Source organism: Sorex araneus, chromosome 4 (genome assembly GCF_027595985.1).
Source record: "Sorex araneus isolate mSorAra2 chromosome 4, mSorAra2.pri, whole genome shotgun sequence".
In the NCBI taxonomy this organism is placed as follows: Eukaryota; Metazoa; Chordata; class Mammalia; order Eulipotyphla; family Soricidae; genus Sorex; species Sorex araneus.
The window spans coordinates 123,173,493-123,197,588 of record NC_073305.1 but is presented as its reverse complement, the minus strand read 5'-3'; the positions used below and the strand labels follow the sequence as shown (position 1 = coordinate 123,197,588).

Below are 24,096 nucleotides of genomic sequence, written 5' to 3'. Positions count from 1 at the left end.
CAGGTAAGCATATATCTGCAAATTTACTGGAATCAAGCTAATTAGAAATAATATTCAAAGGGAGCTGGTTCACAAATGACAAACTTTCAAAAGATGAAAGGCATTAAAGGCTTCTAAATTATTTTGTGCAAAATAAAATTCTTTTAAAATGCTCAGAATAAAATCTACATTATATTTTTGTATGTATCAATTAATCATTGTAGAAATGAAAAGAATGGAAGCTTCAGAGTACCATGACATTTTTTAGAAACAATAAGCAGCTTTATTTTAAATAACATTTTTAAACCTGTTCATTAAGATCCTGGTAGATAAACACAGCAATTTTTAAAAATAATATTAGATTTCTTACATAGAAAATCAGCTATGTAATTTTATTTACAAACACAGTAAAAACTGTCTTATTATCTAATGTGGAAAAATAGAAACAATTTAATGAAGTTATGCAAATGAAGTATCAATTGCTTTCCTTTTTGCTTCTTCCATATTTTCACAAAATAAGGAAGTCAGAATGATTTTACTTGCTCCATTGCCTACAGTCCAAGATCCTGTTTGGTACACTGCACTACTTTGGCATTTGCTGAAACACAAATGATAAAGTTCTCAAAGCTTGAGTTAAAAATTAGATTGGGTGGTCATTATTTTAGAAGCAAAAATATAGTTTCAGCTATTTCAGGAGTTTGTGGTCACAGACAATTCATCATTTTTCTTCCTTTGCCCAAATGAAAACATATTAAAAAAAAATTACCAATGAACAAACTTTTAAATTACATGTTACATTCCTAGCAACTTTAGTTATAATGCTTAGTCAACAAGAATGCTAATTTCTTTCACTTAGTAAATAATATTATTTTGCTAACATTAAAACTTTGTCTAGAACAGAGATAGGCTAAATTTGTATTCAAACACCTTTAATGTCATAAGTAATTAAATAAAACATTTTTAAAAGTTTTCTATTCAGAATAATTAAAATTCCCTTTGTAATACATAATACATTGTTGCTTAAAACTCAATTTTTGGATGTTCACAATAAGGAACTATTTTAGTAAACTACAACTACCGTTTACCTTTTGGGGGAAAAAACATTTTTTATGAAAGAATTTCTACTTTTGGGAAAATTGAAAAATAAAAGAAGGTTCTAAGGATTATGTCCCCCATTAGGTACCTAAATGACTACTTATATAAAACACAAGATTTAGAAATGCAAATTCTGTTAAGGAGAAATCTTTGAATTGTTAATCCAGTGTTAAAATGTGATATGCCAACTATCAGTAAGTTGTATTCCTTCTTTACTTCTTGTTAGTATTTTATTTAAGAATTGAATACAGACATGAATGCGCCCTTTGTGGAGTTCCTCTGCATCTCCAAGAATTAATATATCTCAAGACCCCTGACCACATGAAGTGTACTCCAGGGAGTAGAGGAAGAGAAAAGGAAGGTAAGAGATTATTTAATCTCTCAGAAATAAAAACAAGAATTTTGTGTTAAAGGTTAACATATTTTTCAAATTTCTGCATTTTAAGTATTATCTATTTAGAAATAAAATACATGATTTTTTTTTACACAAAAGAAGTTTCCTTTTTAAAAAAAATACAACCACAGACGATTCTGCTGTGTCAAATATATTTCGATCATTGAAAATCTAGCATAAGAACAAATGAGTCCTTTTCTACTGTTGAAAATCATAATATTTATTAATTTAACATACAGAAAAAGTTTAAAGTGTGTAGCTTTTAGAATTAAATAAGACACCATCCCACAGAGAATCCAATTTACAAAAATTCACATTTAAAAAAATAAGATTAATATTGAATATAATGCTGCTCTTTAGCAATGAATTCTTCGAGTGGGAGGGTTGAGAGTTCTGAACACGTTTTTGTAACCGATCATCTTACGCTTGGGGGAAAATGCTCACTAGATGAAAAAGTATAGTAACAGTTACTCTTCTGTCACTGAAGATTTCCTGGATTTGAGGACAAGGTCTTTAATGGATGAAGAAAGTTCTTGAAGCTCTTTACGAGTAGTACTGGTGACATCATCTAGTTCTTTGCCTGATTCTTCATTTGGAGGATCAACTTCCTGCCCAGTCCTCTTATTCTGATTAACTAATTGCTTTACAACCAAACCTTGATACTTGACCAAAAGAGCATGCTGATCCTGTGGGAAAAAGGAAAGTTAATAAACATACTTAATGTTTTTGTGTACAAAGTTGGATTTATTCAATCACACACTGAAGATCTTCATCTTTACAAAATGTCACTGTCACTGTCATCCCGTTGCTCATCAATTTGCTCAAGCGGGCACCAGTAACATCTCTCATTTTGTGAGACTTATTGTTACTGTTTTTGGCATATCGAATATGCCAGTTAGCTTGCCAGGCTCTGCTGTGAGGGCGTGATACTCTTGGAAGCTTGCCGGGCTCTCCAAGAGGGGCAGAGGAATCGAACCCGGGTTGGCTGCGTGCAAGGCCTTACTGCTGTGCTATCGCTCCAGCCCTTACAAAATGTACAGAGTCAAAATGGACAAAGTCCTTGATTCTCAAAAAATGTAGTTTATGGAGATAAAACCTAATTATAGATCATTTTAATATAAGTTGACCTAGATTCTGTCATGAAAGAAACAGTCAAAGTGATATGGAAATTCAAAGAAATCAAATTATTTTTAGTAGAGGAGTTTGTCAGAATATTTTCTGCACAGTATGGTTTTTAATCTGTCCTTAAAGAACTTTAAGGGACTGCATACACTGAAAAGGCAAGTTGGATTTAGTTTTCCAAAAACGTAATTTTCAGATTTAGAATTCTCAAAATGTAAAAAAAATTCAAATTTTTTATTATGGAGTCCAGGGTATAATGAATTTGAGTTATGCTTGATTTTAAAAATCCCTTAATTTATTGTTTCTGTTTTTGGAAGCATGAAGATGACGCTAAAATGTTTTATGTCTTGGTACTCAGAAAAATCTACATCTATCTACTAAGAAACTATGAGCTTTAAAACTTTCAAGAACATGAAAGATATAATACCTCTGGAATTTTGTTGTTCAGAAAAGCAATGATCTGTGGGACACATCTTCCAGGTGCATGGAGCATGTTGTGGGTTGAGAACTGAAACATTAGGACTGATGTGAGATGCAAAATCAGAGCAGGATCTTCTGTTACTTTTAATTGTTCAGCTAGTGCTTGGCGATGCTGGAACAGTATCTGCCTAACCCAAAACAAAATCACATATGTAGGTTATACAATTTTAGACAGTTTTCACCAGTGTAAACTCTAATCTTTCCCTTCTATGTTACTTTTTATCATCTTGTTTAATTATGAACAGTAATTTAATAAACTAAGGGGACCTTTGAATATGAGCTACAGGTTAAAATGGCATGAGTAAACTAATGTGCTAGGGATTCATGGAAAACCCTGGACTAAAATATTTTAAACCCTGATCAGGTGATTAGACAGAACTGTACTGATCGACAAAGGTTTCCTATAAAGATAGTCTAAAGGCTAATAGCTCCCAGGTTTGATTAATGATAGGAACTTAGCTACCATAAGGAACTTAGCTACCATAACAAATGGGTCAGAGAAGAACAGGCAAGTATATTAAGGCTAAGAATATGCCTGGAAGCACATAGATTTGACAGTTCTCTATGCAAAATTCAGACCATTAAGTTTCAATTTCAGATATGAAACGACAAATATAAGACCTTATTAAGAATAAAGATTAAGTCAATGTTACCTTTCCCTTTTTTTGTCTCCCCTCTTTATCATAATATCACAAGCTTCTGTTGCAGAATCCAGACAAGACAGAAAATCTTCTATGCTCTGCAAGGCATTTAATAACCATGACTAACTTTTATACAGGTTACCTAAAGAAACAGTGCCATCTGACACTACCTTAAGATTTTTACAACCTGAATATATCTTTCTTTAAAGGCCATTTTGTTACTAAATTAAAATCTTTGATTTAGGACTAACAAGAGTAAAATACTCCCAGTTTAATCTTCCCCTTTATTTCCTTAGCAGTATCTGAGTACAGAATTTACTCAGGTTTAGATTTATCTACATTTCTAACTAACAAAAAAAAAAATCAAAACTACAAGTTCTTTATAGTGGGCTGAGAGACAGTACAATGGGTAGGGTGCTTGCCTTGCACAGAGCTGACCCAAAATCAATTTCTGGCATCCCATATGGTTCCTGGCACCACATAAGCCCCACTGGGAGTGATCTCAGTGCAGACCCAGGAGTAATCTCTAAATATTTTTTATTTTGGAACTCCAAACAGCTCCCAACCCCCAAATAAAATTTTCTTTTATAGCATCAAATCTAGCCTCAATATCCTAAAAACCCTCGAATTTTACTTACTTTTTCATTCAGAGAGCTATGGAGTTTTGTGAGAGGTACTTTGGTTTCTTCTGATAATTTGCTTAAAATTTTTTTTCTTATCTAAAAGGGGGAAAAATTCTTTCAGCAGTGTACTCTGACATGTATATTTAAGACCAACCAATCAAACAAGATTAATACTATAACAATACTGAGTGAGATCCAGAGCTGCTGCGCATGAAACGGACCCTCTGCTCCTAAAGACTATGATCCGAGAGGTCTTCTAACCCATTCTGGTACCCAGAGCGGCTTCTTATAGAAATGCATCTAGACTGTGAGCTGTGCTACAACCCCGTGCCACCCGGGGAAGGATTTTCCCTCTCTACCCTGTTTTTCTGCGCGGAAAATGGTGGCAGCGGCAACAACCATCTTGGCGAGAGCCACCTCCTAAGACTGCCAACCCAGAGGTATGAATTTGCAGTGACGTGGCTCGGGCGATCATGGGATGGGGACGTTACTGGCACGCCCTTCGTCTAGATAAGATCCGGAGTTGCCACTCGCGAAACGGACCCTCTGCTCCTAAAGACTATGATCCAAGAGGTCTTCTAACCCACTTTGGCACCCAGAGCGGCTTCTTACAGAAATGCATCTAGACTGTGAACTCAGCTAAAATATCAGAAATCCAAAGCTCATAGAGTCTTCATTCTCAGCAATGAAATTAAATTATTAAATGATGCCTTTTCAGGAGGCCTGATTGTTGGGGGGAAATTCCAAACAATAATAGTGAGTTCTCTATTGAAAAATACTGAATGTATTCAAAGTATAGAGAGAATATAAGTGAAGATCATTAGCCACTCAGGTGGGGGATGGATAGGAGGGGGGTATACCGGGGTTCTTGGTGGTGAACATGTGCACTGGTTAAGGGATGGGGGTTTAATCATTATATGACTGAGACTTAAACCTGAAAGCTTTGTATTTTTTTTCACGGTGATTCAGTAAAATAAAAATTAAAAAAAAACACAACACAATACTGAGTGTCTCTTCCTAGCTTTTAATTTTATCTCAAACTAGAGATTAAATTTAATCCAAACATTTTAAAGTCAACAATCAGTTGGCAAAAGAGGCCTTAAAACCCTATTTTTTAAATCGGCTCTGGCAATATAAAAATAAAGAAAGCGGGAGGGGAGGGCATTGGGTGAGAAGGGAGAAGAGGAGAGTGTGATTTTCTTGTGGCAAGAGGAGAGCTTGGGCTTTGGGGCCAAGAGATTACTTTCTTCTCTTTCAGGTGTGAAGAATGTTTTTCCCCCCCTCCCCCATAATTTTAAAAAAAACACTCAGGCAACTGGGCTCCTGTCCCCTGAATAGACGTTTCTCATGCTGGACAGTGTGTGGAGGCCTCTGCAGCACTCCTCTTCACAGGGATATTTTTTCCTTGAGGTTTGGTAGCGTGTTTGCCCCAAATCTCATGGCTCCATGTGGTAAAAAATTTCTGGAGATGACTTACTTGGCTTTCCATCGAAGCCACCAGTATCTAGGCAGACAGGGGCAACCTATTACAGTGTCACACCTATTTTTCTTCTATGGTACTTAAAGGACATGAATAGGATTTCGGGTATTTTTCATAGCAGAGGTTGGTACAGGGTCAAGACTGTCTACAGATGAGGGATAAGCAACTCAGGCTAAAAGAAGGGAAGGAAGGAGTTAGCACTTTCTGAGGGCCTACGAAGGAAATGAATGTACCTCTGCTTGGAGTTGTAGATGGAAGTTTTTGCTATGACAAGAAGCCACATAATGATGAATGCCAGAAAGTAAAAACAATCAATGTCAATGTCGCCCTAGTGGCCACAACCAATCTTACAAGCCTTAATTTGGTGAAATTTATAACAAAGTTAATGATACGTAATAAGTTAGATGATGACAGTCCTGTCTCAGTGTTTTCTAAATCACCAAACTCAAGTGGATCTAAAAGGGTGACAATTAAAAGGAAGTAGAGTCATCTTTGAGAAAGACTGCAGGACTCTTAGGAATAGACTTTTTTTTTTTCAGAAGACAATTGTGAATTGTAGGTCTACCTTAACACTGTAAGAAGGGAAGAGATGAGCTTTCAACTTGTAGGCAGAATTTTTAAAAATAAAATTATTCTAAAGTTCAAGGCAGAATTTTAAAAAATGAATTAAAATTATTCTAAATAATGAAATGGTATGGTATTACTCAATGAAAATTACTACAGTTATAGCATCTAGATAAAAACTGTTAAGAACTTGTAATTCAGCAAGAAAAGGGACTGTAACATAAAAGAATAATTAGAAAAAAATTAATACTAATTCCCAAATCAATTTTTAAAACTAATTACCAATTCTCCTAGCAACTCTATATATACTTTATAACAAACATATATTTTTCCTAGAAACTTTCTATATTTTATCTTCCCTTAATGTTATATTAGGTATGAAAGAATAAAACATGCTAAGATCCAAAAGAAACACACACCAAGACACAAGAAAATTACTAACATACTTCACTTGTAATAGTTGTAGAATCATCTACCGCCATCATTAAATCCGAAGCTAAGAAGTTGAAAATGAGGTTAGTGATATCAGTACACACAGTCTTCAGCAAGTGTTTTGTAAGAGCAGTCTGTGTGTCATCTGGAAAAAAAAGGCACTTTTGTAAAATGCATGTTCAAGGACAATGAGAAACAACAAAAAATCAGTGTTAAGTGTACCTGTAAAAAACTTCATTCCTTTTTCAAATAATCGAATATTATTGTATAGGTTTGAAACCTCTTCTTGCAAGTCCTTGATTGTACGCTTTCTGCCAGTTCCAGAGGCAGATGTTGAAGACATGAATACTGAACGAACCACTTCGAGGTAAGTTTTATTAAGAGGTCTGTGTATAAGACATAAATTTTAGATGATTAAAGTTAACTGATTTTATAGATAAAAAATTAACTTCTATAAAATATGCCATAAAAATATTTTTTCAAACAGATTAATTTAAAGAATAGTTCATAGATTTTAAAGACAAAAACAATGATAACAAAAATGTCAACTCAAAGCAGTGATGTAAGGTTAATCTGGAGATAGTAAACTATAAATTTCCTCCAGATCCTAGGAATAAAACAAAATTCTTAGTTCTAAAGTTCTATAAAATATATAATTAAAAAAAAATTCTTGCTCAACTACTTGAAATGTATTACTTAAAAAACTTTAGGAACTAAACATCAACTGTCACTGTCATCCCATTGCTCATTGATTTGCTTGAGTGGGCACCAGAAACATCTCCATTGTGAAACTTGTTACTGTTCTTGGCATATTGAGTATACCACAGGTAGCTTGCCAGGCTCTGCCATATGGGCGAGATACTCTTGGAAGCTTGCCGGGCTCTCCGAGAGGGGCGGAGGAATTGAACCCGGGTCGGCTGCGTGCAAAGCAAATGCCCTACTTGCTGTGCTATTGCCCAGATTTTATACTTTTTGCATTAAAACAAATTTAGGTATGCTCATTTTTAAGGCAGACCTGCTGAAATATATTCTTTGAATGCACTTACTTTATTTCCTCCCTAAAAAATGCACTGCTTATTTTGTAAAAAGATCCAGATAGGAAAATCCTCCTTTTTTCTTTTTAGATGTAACTTTTCATGCCATAGAAGATAGCAGCAATGATTAGTGCTGGTGTAGGACTGTAAGTTCAATGAACAAGGATATCATCACACTTTGACCTTTAATTTTTCCTACTGCTCTGCACTTAACTATTCCTTCAATTCAACTACCTCCACTGGCATACAAAATCTGGCATTTTGGTGGCTTATAATAAATTTTAAGCTTTAAAAACACTTAGAATAAGTTTTCTGTGATCTTGGAAAAAGTAGTAATTCAGTAAATTTCAATTATAAAACCAGACAAAAATATGTTTTTATACTTGCTTTATCAAGTATTCAGCAAGTTCAGATAGAAATTCCTCAGGAGCATCTTGTATGCGTTTTCTTAAAAAATCTTCAATCTCATCCTGGAACATAAAAGTGACCTCTGGTTTCTTTTTCACTATAATAGAGATGAACAGAGGGAAACAACAACAAAATCAAATAAGCAAACTAGAAGACTCATTAACATAGTTTATAATATGGGAATTATTCACTGTCTATCATAAAGACTGAATAATTCTCTCTCTCTCTTTTTTTTTCTTTTTTCTTTTTGGCGATGCTCAGGGGTTACTCCTGGCTTTGCACTCAGGAATTAACCTTGGAAGTGCTAAGGGGACCATCGGGGATGCTGGGTATCAAACCCAGGTTGGCCACGTGCAAAGCAAACACCCTGCTTGCTGTGCTATTGCTTGACAATAATTCTTAAATCAACAAAACTGTCAGTGTCGAATAGCAGTAACTCATAAAAACAATTTTAAATATAGGCTATGAAGTAGGATAATAATTTTCTAAATTTTCTGGTTGCAGTGTTCAGTGCTTATCCCTGCCCAAATTCTGCACTTAGGGATCAATCAAGGTGGTGCTGGAGGGAGACCATCTGGGGTACCAGGAACTGAACTCAGGTTATCTGCATGCAAGGCAAGCACCTACTGTAATGGATTATTTATAAATCATGCAAATGTCATGCTAATCACTTTCTTGTAAAAGTATGCTCTTTTACTGCTATCCTTGAAAATTTATCTGCAGAATATGAAAATCTATTAATCAGTAAAAAATTAAATTCACAGAAGTTATCCTTATTGCTACTTAAAAGAAGAGTAGAAATAATACTTTCTATGAAGAAACTTTTTCTTTAATATTCTATTTGCACGTCAAAAAAAAAAAAAACAGTAGCTATAGTAGCATTCTTGGACTACTTTAAAACAGTGATTTCTAGTGCTGGACTGATGTTTGTCTACCGGTAGAAAAGACTGCAAACCATTGCTCTAAAGACATATGTCAAACAATTATGCTATTAAAAGCAGTAGCTCCGTAACAGCTGAAACCATATAACTTGATAACCATTTCTCAGCTGTAGGCCATGTACAATGAACTCTGGGGGAAAAACTGAAAAATAAGCATCCTGGGGGCTGGAGCGATAGCACAGCAGGTAAGGTGTTTGCCTTGCACGCGGCCGACCCGGGTTCGAATCCCAGCATCTCATATGGTCCCCCGAGCACCGCCAGGAGTAATTCCTGAGTGCATGAGCCAGGAGTGACCCCTGTGCATCGACGGGTGTGACCCAAAAAGCAAACAAACAAACAAAAAAGAAAAAGTCAATCATTTCAAATAATTTTGTTTTGGGGGGGCTGGGAGAAAGGGAAAAGCTTAGTTTCATTAAGTCAAATTTTTTTCGAGAAAAGATGCAGATACATAATTTTCCTCCTTATAAAAGCAACTAGTCAATTGGATGTCTCCATAAAAATTAAACATTCATAACTGTTTCCTCCTTAAATCTTCAAATACCACTTTCATAAAACAATCTGTTTTACATTGCGGCGGGAGACCATAAAAACTGAGCAGGCAAATTGAAACTGCAAAATATTTTAATTATCAACTAGAAATAATAAAATAGTTCCATAACCTTTGAGAAATGTTTTGAGAAAACATTAATGGTTTTTACCCTAGGTCTAGGGAAATAAAAAATAATTGTAGTAGAGTACACTATAATTTAGCTCATCAAAATCTTTGAGAATAAAAATCTCATTTCTTTGTAAAAAACTTATCAAGGACAACTGAGCTGTACTTGCCCTCTTCTCTTCCTGTGATATATGAAACAGATTAAGCATCTTTTTTATGTCTTGGCAAATTGTCACATTTCCTTTTTAACTTTGGATTAGTTTCCAGTGTTGCCCTTTAACATTATGAAACCAGAATTCCCTTAATGTGGATGGAGTTCTTTGCCAATTTCACATCTGCTGAAACATTTTCATTTTTTTTTTTTTTTTTTTGTTAAACCACTGTCCCTCTTTAAACCAGTGAGCTTTTACGGGTTTAGAGTATTCCATAACATGGCAGTGTCAACCTTCCCAATATAAGGTATTTTTTCTGTAATACTATTTATTGTTGAGTCATGTTTTATGTCCAAGTTATTGCTTATTGTTTTGCTGCCCTTTCATCTTTGGCAGCCAATTCTGTCTTTTGATTATTCACTTTGATAACATATCACACGAATTTATCACTGGGAGACAGAAAACACAACTCTGTGTCATGTTTGTGTATAAAATAACCAAAAGATGCATAATAGATAAAGTGAAATAAATAGACACACCATCAATCACTGACACACTTTAAAGAAGAGATTTGATTTTCATGGATCGTGATGTACAGCTGTTATTTATGTGCCAATTTGTGAACTAAAAAGCTTGCACTAAAATTGGCACTTGATACAATTAATAAATCCTATTCTGAACTATGACTGGGCAATTACCGTAACTACATAACGGCAACAGAAATTCGTGACTACTGATATATGTCATCTATCCAAAACGCAGACTTAACAAAACTGAAACACTACATTTAAGCTTCAACCACTGAAACTTTGTAATGTGCCTGTCAAGTTGACAGGTGGGGATAGGCCTTGGGTAGAGAGGGAATATGGGCACACTGGTGGAGGGAAGTTGACATTAGTGGTGGGACTGGTGTTGAAATATTATATGCCTAAAGCTCTCAGTTATCAAAAACTTTGTAAATCACAGTCTTTAAAAAAAAAAAGAAAAAAGAAATTTGTGACCACTGAAATGGTGTAAACCAACTTGTTGGATTAACACATATATCTCTGTACATCTTTTTAAAAAGGTGAAAAAAAAATCATGCAATACAAAGAGGGACTGAAACAAAGCTACGTACCAGTGTGTGATGACTCATCATCGCTATCATCATCTTTTCTTCCTTTCTTTTTCGTTTTTTTTATTTTATACTCTCTGGCATTGCTACCACCTCCTCCTCTTATACTTCCACTGCCCTCTGGTGGAAAAATAAAGTTAGTAATCCCTGAGTAAACTTTTTTTTAAAATGATACTATATTGTCATTTTAACCTTGTAGTAGAAAGGTACAGATTAGTAATTAAAGAAAATTGTAACCACGTTTAAAATATAACCAAATTCAATAAAAGTAATAATAAATCTCTTTAATTTGAACATTTAACACTTACTCATTCCTTTACTCCTTTTCTACCTTTCCTGAAAGAAATGTGTCCTCATTAGTATCCTCTGCCAATACTTAAACTTAATTATAGTTAATTGCCTTCTTGGTTGAAAGATTATCACCCCCTCTGACTCATCCACTCCCAACCACTTAAAACACTTCTTGAGAGCAAGCGGCATATGTCATTAATGTTCGTTTCCTGGGGTTAAGTAAATGGTTGACACTTAAGGGGTGTCAGGAAGTACTGACTATAAATATTAGTTAAGTAAAAAAATATTATTATTAATCAGCCGGCTAATAAAGGTTACACAAATACATGCTGAGAAAGAAATTTAACAACTGTAAACCAAAGTAAAAAGTATTGAGGCATTTCTCCGTTATTGGGTATTCCCATTAAAAAATCCTATTCAACAAAAAATATTTATTTAATAATGAAACTAAAAACACTGAAAAATACTGAAAGTGTATTAATTTTTTAAATCCAATTATTTACACACTAACGATATAATCATAGATACTAAATAGTATTCCTTAGATATTATAATAGCCCATGACTAAAAGAACTATTAATTTTTCCTTGCTTTTCTGATAGAAAAACACAAGTTTTGAAAGTACATATTGAAGAAAATGTGCTTTTAAAGTGAAAATAATTTTTCCTATGGGGAAGACTGTCAGGTTTAATCTAACCTATGTACTGTAACAATACTGTTACAATAAAGTAGCACAGACAAAATCTTACCTGAGGACTCTTTATTTTATAAGCAAATAAAAGAGGCTATTAATACTGACATAAATGCAACCAACTATTAAGAGAAATGTATCATTATATCTTTCAATAACATGATAAAATATGCATGGCCGTGAATACTATAATTAATTGTAGTAATTCACTATCTCTTTCCCAGAATAGGAATTACAAACATTATCAATTCAAAAAAAAAATTTGAAGTGGAATGAAACCATACAAAAAAATAAGTGAATCCTTCCACAAATGAAACTTAAGTTTTTATAGCCTATGGTAAATACAGCTGTATCTTCTCATGAAACATGTCAAACTGAATGTAACTAACTGTTAGCATGAAAAAATTTTTATAAAAGCATGGGAAAGATTACATCATAAATATAAGTTATCAGAATACCAGTAGTACTCTATATAATTCTTAATGACACTGAAAGAAAAAAAAATTCTCATGGGAAATTCTTGCATTCAATACATTTATAAACACCTCAAATAAGTCACGTTATGTTTTTATTAGAAAGGAAACTACTGAAATGGACAAGGTTCTCAGGTAATAGTATGTATGACAGTGGTAAAAATACAAAAAATAGCTTCAAAACACCCCTGGGAAGATGACAATACAGAAGATGCCTAATTTCTGAGTAGTTACTTAGTATCTCTGAGGAACTGACATGAGAAAAATCTAGGTACAGAGACTAGCTGATGTAAAAAAAAAGATTCTGCCGTGAATGGCACAAGTAGGGCAAATCGTTTGCTCTACGTGTGGAATCGACATCAGAGACTAGTTAGTGTAAATATGAACTTATCAAGATTAAGATTGAAAAACAATCATTATTGGACTGGAGTATGGGGCATGAGGAAAAAATAAGAATAGAAGGCAGACCATAAAATAACTCATAAAACATAATAATCAGTATCTTCATTTTAATAACTGTAGCACTATAGCACTGTCATCCCATTGTTTATTGATTTTGCTTGAGTGGGCATCAGTAACGTCTCCATTGTGAAACTTGTTACTATTTTTGGCCTATCAAATACGCCACGGGTAGCTTGCCGGGCCCTCGGAAAGGGAGGGAGGAATCGAACCCGGGTCGGTTGCACGCAAGGCAAATGCCCTACCCGCTGTGTTAATAACTGAAAAGTAAATTCATTAGAAAAAATGTGTTTAAATAGTTAAAGGCAAACAAACCAAATTATGGTCTTTCAAAGAGAGTAATAAATGTAAAAATTCACTGCAAGAATAAAAAACAAATTCCAAAACCCTGTTCAAATTTTGTTAATAATTTATTACCTGTTGCTTTCCTTCGTCGTTCATCTTTTTTATCTTTTTTACTTGTATTAACACTTTCTAAAATAGTAACTTGTTTCAGATCTTCTTCAGTGATTAGGTGCACAGGATTGTTTTTCATTTCCTGAAATAAAACATAGTTTGGTAGGCAAAAATATATATTACTGCAAAACAGGAAAATATAAAAGTTGTCTTTACAACTTATGATGATTTTCCTAATTTCTTTCATTGCTATTATCTACAGAGCTTTGTTTCACAGTTGCCACTATGAGACTATTTCCCTTGTTATTTCTGGCTTATTGTAACCAGCTAATATGAAATCCTAAATACGCAGTGTCAGATGAAATCCCTTTCAGCTAACATTGATTTTTTTCTATTACTGCTGAATAATAACCACTTGGATACCTGAGATTATTAGAAAGAGCAGGTACCTCTATCAACCAAAATGATCTGATAAGAATAGTTATAGAAGCATATCTTCCCCCTGTAGACTCAATCTCGTTCTCTGATTTTAAAATAATAAACTACTTTGAAGTTCAGCAATATGTTCTTTATCACAGGAAAGGGCTCTAAATCTATACTGACAAAAGTACATTTTCATATTAAAAATGTATTTTCTCTTTTGGGGTTCCAGAGAAAAATTTTTAGAATGCTGACAGTTCAAACAAGAAAAATCACATTTCTTAAAAAAATTATTTTTTCTGGTTGAAGGGAGTAGCATAAAGAAAGAAAAAAATGACAACTGCTCTAAGTTTTTATTTTTAGGAAAAAAAGATGACAAAAATGATACATTCTTCGATTATCTGGTAGCATACAGATAACATACAAAATACATATAAACCTCTTATTTAGATTTCATTAAATTTCAAGTAGATACCAATTTGCTCTTTTGAAGAGGAGGAAATTGGAGGTATTTAGGTCCAAATTTCCAGGGTAAACAAATGGGAGCTAAGACTAAGGTCTACTATACAATTTTCACTGGGCTCAAGTGTGGAACAATATTGCATGTTTTTTTAGATTATTAAAAATATGAAGAGGACTACAAATATCAATAATTTATAAATTTAACATGTTCGAATGAATTTATTATAGCCTACCTTACAATAAATGGGTTAGCTTGAACCTATGTGTGAGCAGGCTTTGAAAGTAGTGGTGCTGCCAGCTAGAAATCTAAACTGAATAGATGAAGCAGATGTGGCATGATTCCTGTAAGCACTCTGATTGCAAATGGTTTGAGGATGTAAGTAATTTAAATAGGAACAAACAGTTCTCTTCTATAGGTTATTCTGTGTACCCCAAATAGGTAAAATTAACAGGATCCGTTAGATTTAAAGAGAAAACTGTGTAGTGATCATCACACATCATATATACTGTTATATTTACATGTATAATCTATGTTTCTGTGTAATATTAAACCAATATTCTCAGATGAGGTATATAATTTATTTCAATTTATTAAATAATTTGTCCAAATTCTAACTTATATGTCCTGATGACAATAAAGAAAAAAACAAACCCATGACAGTAAAAAAGAGAAACAATGGATTATAGGAAAATGATTTTGAGAATAGTATTTACTTCTTAGCCCATTTTTCAAAAAACATCAGGAACAAAAACATCTAATGTGAAAATACTGTTAATATTAGTAGATGAAAGGAAATCTGGCATACCTTTTCGGCTTTTTGGTGCATCAATTCACTGAAAAGTTCTGCACAGTCATTTATAAATTTTTCACTGACTACCACAGTGTCACTAAAGACTACAGCGGAAGCCTGTTTGTTAAATGATCTCATCACCTGCTGTAGCAACATTGCAGCATCTTCAACTGATAACGAAGTGGGTAGCAGAGGCTAGAATTACAAATAAAATAAAAACAAAGTGTAATTGTAATGAAATACAGAAAAACCCTTTGTAACAAATATCCCCCACCTAAGGGATCTCATCAACACCAATGGCTCAACAATGACCATATTTTGATAATGTCCTAAGTTATATTTCAACATTAATCTAAACGTTAGAATCATGTCTACTACCATTTACATAATACTCATATTTGATAGGCATCTCAATTTAACATGTTCAAAACAGCACTGATTTGCGGTCTCCTGTCCATCCCAGGCTTGCCCTATTCTTCCTCCATAATTCGCCAACAGTTTAAAGAACAGTTAATACCCAACTCAATTCAGCACGTCCAAATAACTTACATGCAGTTTCTCTCTCAAAAAAACACAAACAATGAATCTACCAGCAAGTTCTGAAAACTTTATTTCCAAGATATACATGGGGCTAGAGAAAGCCTCTTGTCTTGCATGTGGCCTATCTGGGTTAGATTTATGGCACTGCATATGGTTCCCTGAGTTCTGCCAGGAAGAAATCCTTGAGCAAGGCTAGGAGTAAGTCACTGCTGGGTGTGACACCAAAAAAGAAAAAAAAAAAAACCACCCCAAAGACAGACAGACACAGACACAGACACACACAGACACAGACACACACACAGACACACACACACACACACACACACACACACACACACACACACACACACACACTCTCTCTCTCTCTCTCCTTGTTCTAAAAACTGACTTTATTTCACCATTTTCTTGAATTGACTACCCCTTTACCACCATAATCCCTTATGAAAGTTACACTCTTAACAATAGGAAACTTGTTCAGATACCACATCCTTATCTGGCAACATTGAAATTTAATAAAATCTGTTCAGTAAATATGTGGACTGGAGTGACAGCACAGTGAGTAGGGCATTTGCCTTACACGCAGCCGATCTGGGTTTGATTCCTCCGTCCCTTTTGAAGAGCCTGGCAAACTACGGAGAGTATCCCGCCTGCACGGCAGAGACTGGCAAGCTACCCGTGGCGTATTTGATATGCCAAAAACAGTAACAGCAAGTCTCACAATGGAAACGTTACTGATGCATGCTTCAGCAAATCTAATGAACAACGGGACGACAGTGCAACAGTGCTCAGGGTAAGTATGTACATGGCATCATTTGGAATTTACATATCCAAAAAAAGCACTTTTCTTTCATTTTTTTGTTTTTGTGCCACACCCGGTGGTACTCAGAGAAACCATATATGTTGTTGGGGATTGAATGCAGGTTGGCCATGTATGGGCAAGTGCCATACCCATGGTACTGTTCCTCCAGTAGCCAAATAAGTACTTTGTTGGTTTGTTTTGTTTATGAGACACACCTATTTATGCTCATGGATCACTCACAGCAGTGCTAAGGGGACCACATCCGGTTCTGGATACAGCCAGGTGGATACAAGGCCAGGCTATGCTCTGGTTGGCAAATAAAAACCTTTCTGATTTATAAAGAGTTAAGTCATAAACTTTAAATAATGAACTGATACCTGGTTTCTTTCTTTCCATTAATTTAGCTCTTGGCACAATAAATGTCCACATGAAACAAGTAACACAGTCATTGCTAAAATGGTTTGTGTTAAATACACTAGCAGAAATTAAGAGAAAAGGAATAAACAAATGCTGCATGATGCTGATAATATAATTTATAGGTGCTCAGATAAGATTGTGGTATATCGGAGTTGGAGTGATAGCACAACAGGTAGGGTGCTTGCCTTGCACACGGCAGACCCAGGTTTGAATCCAAGCATCCCATATGGTTCCCCGAGCACCGCCAGGAGTAATTCCTGAGTGCATGACCCAGGAGTAACCCCTGTGCATCGCCGGGTGTGACCTAAAAAACCAAAAAAAAAAAAAAAAAAAAGATTGAGGTATATCTCATCAATTTCTGTATGGCAGAATTGATAAGATTCATTCTTTGCTGGATATCTCTACAACCCTATATATATCAATTCTTAAAGTAAACATGTATTTAGAAAACAGCAGTTTTCATTGGTTCAATGAAACATTTTGGAAAAAAAAAAGATCAAACATACTGCAATATCAACCCATGTCCCAGAACTGATGGCTTCCTCTACTGAAGCTTCCACTTGATCCACAAGTCCTTGACCAACACAAGCTGCTTTCAAAAACAAAAGTTGTGCTGTTTTGTATCTCTTCTTTATGTAACTTATAGCATCTGGGATTCCAAGTCTCGATAAGGCATCAAATTCTAGAAATACAAATAAAAAATAATGTAAAATTGGAAAAGAACTGTCAGTTATTCATGCTTTATAGAAACCTTATAGATATGGTCATTTCTACTAAAATATGTTATTTGTAACTGTACTAAATTCTACTATAATCTTAAAGAATGCATCATATAAATGTATCACAGCTTATTTCCTCATTGTCACCTTCCTAAATTTATATCAAATTTTAATTAAAAAATGATAGTGAATCACCGTGGGGTACAGTTACATACTTACAAACTTTTGTGTTTGCGTTTCAATCATATAATGATCGAGTACCCATCCCTCCACCAGTGCCCATTCTCCACCACCAATGATCCCAGTATCCCTTCCAACCAATCCCACCCCCCACACCCCGCACTGTGGCAGGGCATTCCCTTTTGTCCTTTTGTTCTCTCTCTCCTTTTGGGTGTTGTGGTTTGCAATAGAGCTAATGTGTGGCCACTGTGTTCTAACTATAGCCTACATTCGGCAAGCATCTCCCAACCTGAGCAGGTAGTCCAAACACCCTGTACTTGGTAGTCTCTTCTCTATCTGAGCTGCCTTTTCCCCCAGCATGTGAGGCCAGCTTCCAAGACATGGGGCAAACCTCCTGATACTTATTTCTACTATTCTTGGGTGTTAGTCTCCTATTCTGTTACTTTGTATTCCACAGATGAGTGCAATTTTTCTATCTCTATCAGTCTTTCTGACTCATTTCACTTAACATGATACTTTCCATGTTGATCCACTTATATGCAAATTTCATGACTTCATCTTTTCTAACAGCTGCATAGTATTCTATTTTGTAGATGTATCAAAGTTTCTTTAACCAGTCATCTGTTCTTGGGCACTCGGGTTTTTTCCAGATTTTGGCTACTGTAAAAAGTGCAGCAATGAACATACAAGTGCAGATGTCATTTCTACTATATTTTTTTGCCTCTCGGGGATATATTTCCAGAAGTGGTACTGTGGGGTCAAACGGGAGCTCAATTTCTAATTTTTTGAGAAGCGTTCATACTATTTTCCAAAAGGGATGAACCAGTCGGCATTCCCACCAGCTGTGAAGGAGAGTTCCTTTCTCCCCACATCCGCGCCAACACCAGTTGCTTTTGTTCTTTTGGATGTGGGCCAATCCCTGATGATATCTCATTGTTGTTTTGATCTGAATCTCCCTGATGATTAGTGATGAAGAGCATTTTTTCATGTGCCTTTTGGCCATCCGGATTTCTTGAGAAAGTTTCTGTTCATTTTTATCCCCCATTTTCTGACGGGGTTGGATGTTTTCTTCTTGTAGAATTCAATCAGTGCCTTGTATATCCTTGATATCAACACCCTTACCAGATGGGTATTGGGTGAATATCCTTTCCCATTCTGTAAGCTGTCTTTACAAAACGCTACTTAACAAAATAAAAGAGGACACGGGGAAATGGAAAAATATCCCCTGCTCATGAATTGGGCGAATTAACATTGTCAAAATGGCAATACTTCCCAAAGCATTGTACAGATTCAGTGTGATCCCCGTAAGAATACCCATGACATTCTTCAAAGAAATGAAGGAAACACTCCTGAAATTCATATGGAACAATAAATCCCCACAAATAGGTAAAGCAATCATTGGGAAAAAGAAGATGGGAGTCATCACCTTCCCCAACTTCAAACTCTACTACAAAGTGGTAATAATTAAAACAGCATGGTATTGAAAGAAAGGCAGAGCCGTAGGCCAATGGAACAGAGTGGAATATCCTGACACACACACTCCAATATATGATCATCTAATCTTTGATAAGGAAGCAAGAAATGTGAAGTAGAGCAAGGAAAGCCTCTTTAACAAACGGTGCTGGCAAAACTGGATAGCTATATGCCAAACAATGGGCTCAGATCTCTACCTAACACCATGTACAATAGTCAGATCAAAATGAATTAAAGATCTCAACATCAGACCAGAATCCATCAGGTACATTGAAGCAAAGTTGGCAAACCCCCCCACGACATTGAAGCTAAAGATATCTTCAAAGATGACACACCACTAGCTAAGGAAGTGGAAACAGAGATAAACAACTGGGACTATCTTAAACTAAGAAGCTTCTGCACCTCAAAAGAAACAAAGACTGCTTTCCTCTTTTTAACTCCAAAATAATCATACTTAAGAAAATTATAACAACATTCTAATCCAAGTCTATGGTTAAAGAAATGGACCAATATATCATAGAACAAAAATAAAAGTCAGTATCCGAGTTGGTGCTTAAATGATCTAAATATGAACAATAATTTTCTATAGGTTTAATATTGAGAAAGTAATAATCTTTTTGGGGAGGCTGGTTTAACTGGTCAAACTAAATTAAACACACACACACACTTCCTAACAAACCAAGTTTTTAATGACTGAATTCATTTGATTTATAACATTACCCAAACAATATAATCTTAGAAATCCACTTTAGGATAATTGTTTCTAAATACTGGATAACTAATAAAAACGAGTGTTTTAAAACTAAAGCAAATAAAATTCTTTTTTTTTCCACCTTGGGGTTTTGGGTTTCACCTGGTTGTGCTCAGGCATACTCCTGGCTTTGTGCTTAGGGATCATTCCTGGCAAGCACCAGGAACCATTTGGGGTCCCTAAGATCATATCAGGGTCAACTGCATGCAAGGAAAGTATATTAGTCATTGTACTATCTCTGGCACCTAAAATACTTCTAAGATAATGAAATTCAAAAATAGGTAACTTTAGAAAATATTAAAATAATTTTATCTGGTGAATTAAAAGTATTAGAGGTATAATAGCATTAATTATCATTGGATAATATGTGATAATACTGTATAATATATCATATCACATAGCTGAATAACAATGAAGACAAGTTTCTTTAGCCTTTCAACATTAGACCTGCACAGTACCTATGGAATCAAACTCAGTTTTAAGGACTACAAAAATCTGCAGTATAATTACTTTTAAACTCAAAGACAGCCATAGTCATTTACTAAATCATTTTAATGGATTTTATTTGTGTCTTCTGGGAAAAGTGTGCAGTATTCTCTATAAATGTACTTATATCAGAAAGCAGTTTTAGTTTGAAAGAAATTAAAAAAAAATTAGTTACCTAGGTAGCCATTCTGCCTGAAAAAGGAATCCACCCAAGTACTTTGTGTTTTGGAGTAGATATCAGGAACAAACACCGCCTTATCCTGTCTCCCACCAATCACAGTGCCTCGAACACGTCCACTATTAACGAGTTCCTCAAGAACAGCTTAAAACAAAACCAAAAAAAAAAATGTAAGATTAGGAACAAATCTTACAATTTACCTTGAAAGATGTTTTAAGCAGATATGAAGGTACTGTAGACAAAGCAACTCTACTATTTTAGAGAAAAACCAGGTCACAAATTCAAGAAAATGCTGAAGACTAGCTAAAGGTGAACTTGTAACTCACAGTAGGTTAACATCAACATGTTGGATTGTGTGTGTGTGTGTGTGTGTGTGTGTGTGTGTGTGTAATTTTGAGAATAGATAATATGCACTGCTTCCAAGTCCAATCGTCTTATGTTTAGAAAAATCAAGACACTTAGATCAAACTAGAATAGTGTATAACTTGGAATCAAGGAAAATTTGGTGATGACATTTCCATTACTTAAACTATTTTAACTCAGCCTAAAAAGTACAATACTGTGGTTATGAGGATGGATATGGATCCAAATCTCAATTCTAACATCTACTATCTACTAGCTCAGAAACAACAGGAGGTCATTTTCCTTATACCTCCACTTCCTCATCTTTGAAATAGGGACAATAATAATACCAGAATAACACCTCACAGAATTACTGCATTCAAGTAAAACATTAAAAGGGCAGTTAATGTATTATAAGCATTTAATAAATATTAAAAGAGTAACATTAATGCATGAAGAATGATTGCTATGAAACTTTTCATCATTCAACATCAAAATACAAAAAAGACAAAGCAGACTAAGTGATTTAGCAAACATACTCAAAAGATGTCTAGCAGAACAAGAGAGAGAGATAACAGGGATTAATGCAATTGTCTGTGCTAACCTCAGTTCCACCCCCCCCCCCCGAGCATTTTCAGGACTCTTGAGCACTGAGCCAAGAGTAGTCCCAGAGCACTGTGGGTGGTCCTGAAATCCCTCTTTAGTCTTCCCCACCAAAAAGATAAAGTGTCTGGCATATAGAAATGTTCTTTGAATTAACTTTTCACACAAAAAATTTAATTTTAGAATCTTAATCTTGCATAAATTAGAAGACATCATCAGAAAAGTGTACATTTCATGATGAATCAGAACACAAAATTTTAAATTTTTTGTTGACTGTACAACAAAGAAGTCAGGTCAAATCAAATCCTAATCAAAATATTCAAGTTGCCAATTCTCACTTAAAGAACTTTAAATATAATGAAGTCTTACCAATCTTCAAATACCCAGATTGAAAAATAAGTCAAACTCTAATTTTAAATGTCGTAAAGACTATATATTTAAAATCTGTATTATGAAAAATATAGAAAATAAAATTTAACTTTTAGTTTTTTATCCATATTTCTTTTCCATCTTTAATTTAGTTCTTATATTTCCAGACATGAGTTGAAAAACTGGTTGTTATTTTTAAAAAATTACTAAACTTAAAAAATAAAACCCCAGGGGCTAGAGCAATAGCACAGTGGGTAGGTTGACCCGGGTTCGATTCCCAGCATCCCATATGGTACCCTGAGCAGCACCAGGGGTAATTCCTGAGTGCAAAGCCAGGAGTAATCCCTGTATATCACTGGGTGTGACTCAAAAGGCAAAAAAAAAACAAAACAAAACAACAACAAAAAAACCCCCAAACCTCAAAACACTGAAGAGATTCAGATCTACGCCAACAAAATAAAAAATACCTGGAGAAATTATTACGCTGCTTTAGTGATAAAAATATACTTAAATAAAACTCACAGTAAAGAAGCTGCTCCTGAAATCCGTATTTTGAAATCAAAGAATTCACTGGTGTAGGCCTTTATGGAAAGAAAAACATGAAAGAAAATATTCATACTCATTATATATGTATGTATTTATGAAAAACAAGTAATTTCAAAGAAAAACATATGACAGTAAGAGATGCACAACATTTTATATCCTTAATTAGAATATACTGAAATTGTAGGGAAATTAATGTATTTCCAATTCGGTATCAATTTACTTTTGTACTAAATTTCCAATTTGATTTAATGATACTTAATTATCTGCCTTTTTCATGTGGTTTTCTTCTTTCTATTATTTTAGAAGTGTCTGGGTTTTTCTTTCCTTTTTTTTTTTTTTTGCCACTTGACAATAGTCAAGTGAATGTCCAACAATTCTAGTTTTGAAAATAAAAGCTTATATAAGTACTGAAATGAATAAGAATGATATGCTCCCAGATTAGGTTAATGAATCAAAGAAATCCAGTTAAAATGCTTTTTTTCTTTTTGGTATTTTGTTTTTAAGCATTATAAAAGCTGTAATGAAGTGTAATTTATATATCACAAACTTAATCAATTTTAAGTATAATTCAATGATCTTAATAAGCTGAAAAAATCAAGCAATCATTATTATAATTAATTTCCATCACCTAAAATACTTCCTTTACAGCTGTTGCCAATCCTTCATGAATCTGTCTCTTCAATATTCCCCTCCTTTCCTGTCTAAAATTCTAATAATTTTTACAGAATCATTTTTTTGTTATTCACTTTAAACCATATGCATACCTCTGGTGGTATTTCATTTGTATTTTTATTAATATAATTGAAAATGTTAAGTCATTCTAACTTTTATATTTTCTTTATAACAAACTTGGGAACGCAAAAACAGTTGTCTGAAAATAAATTCATAGTTAACACCCCTCTGCTTGGGGGATTTTTGGTTAAGTGACTTTTTTCTCCCTGGCTGTGCTTAGGGCTTACTCCGGGTTCTGTACACAGGACTATTACTCCAGGCAGGGCTCAGGGGATGACAAAAGGTGCCAGGGATTAAGACTGGTTTGGCCATATGCAACGCAAGCACCTTACTAACTGTTCTAACTTCTCCGGCCCCTAAATTACTTTCACAAAATTCCTTTACAAATCATGTCTTTTATTAACTGCTTTATTCAAATATTACAGCTATCTGAACTGTCAAACCAATCAGCTTCTCTAAGAAGTTTACTCTCCTCTATTAAATAATTAGATCCTTCTCAATTTTTTTTATATTTTCAGTTTCCTTAAACTAAAGAGATTCAAGCACTCATCTTAAAATTACTGGGCTCATAACATATTGCAGGTATTTAATACATACTGCAATGAATTGTAAATTATTTTTAGTTTTGACTTTTTTGAAGGGAGGAGGGCTAGGCCACATTCAACAATGCTCAGGGCTTATTCCTCCTGGCACTGTGATCATTCCTGGCAGGATTGGCGGTTATCATACATGATGGTATGGATCGAACTCAGCTGTGTGCAATAAACTGTCTTTCTGGGTTTTTTTTAACGATGGAACTTCAACTGCTGAATTGTCATTGCAATAAAAATACAGTGCAATTTGGTATACTTATATTACTTTCCG

At 34.5% G+C, this 24,096-nt stretch overlaps 1 protein-coding gene across 2 annotated transcripts in view; it reads right to left on the bottom strand.

The window, feature by feature from the left end:
* Nucleotides 1–1,672: 1,672 nt before the first annotated feature.
* UFL1 (UFM1 specific ligase 1) overlaps nt 1,673–24,096 on the bottom strand; it is a 33,280-nt gene continuing 10,856 nt past the window's right edge. For both annotated transcript variants that reach the window (XM_004605678.2, XM_055136860.1), the window contains 13 exons: nt 22,477–22,535; nt 20,638–20,784; nt 17,360–17,535; nt 15,113–15,292; nt 13,446–13,566; nt 11,118–11,234; nt 8,232–8,349; nt 7,033–7,196; nt 6,825–6,955; nt 4,350–4,430; nt 3,724–3,809; nt 3,018–3,198; nt 1,673–2,154 (listed from right to left, as the gene is read on the bottom strand). In XM_004605678.2, coding sequence (XP_004605735.2) covers nt 1,936–2,154; nt 3,018–3,198; nt 3,724–3,809; nt 4,350–4,430; nt 6,825–6,955; nt 7,033–7,196; nt 8,232–8,349; nt 11,118–11,234; nt 13,446–13,566; nt 15,113–15,292; nt 17,360–17,535; nt 20,638–20,784; nt 22,477–22,535 — 1,780 coding nt within the window. In that variant the 3' untranslated portion in view covers nt 1,673–1,935. The remainder of the gene's footprint in view (nt 2,155–3,017; nt 3,199–3,723; nt 3,810–4,349; nt 4,431–6,824; nt 6,956–7,032; nt 7,197–8,231; nt 8,350–11,117; nt 11,235–13,445; nt 13,567–15,112; nt 15,293–17,359; nt 17,536–20,637; nt 20,785–22,476; nt 22,536–24,096) is intronic.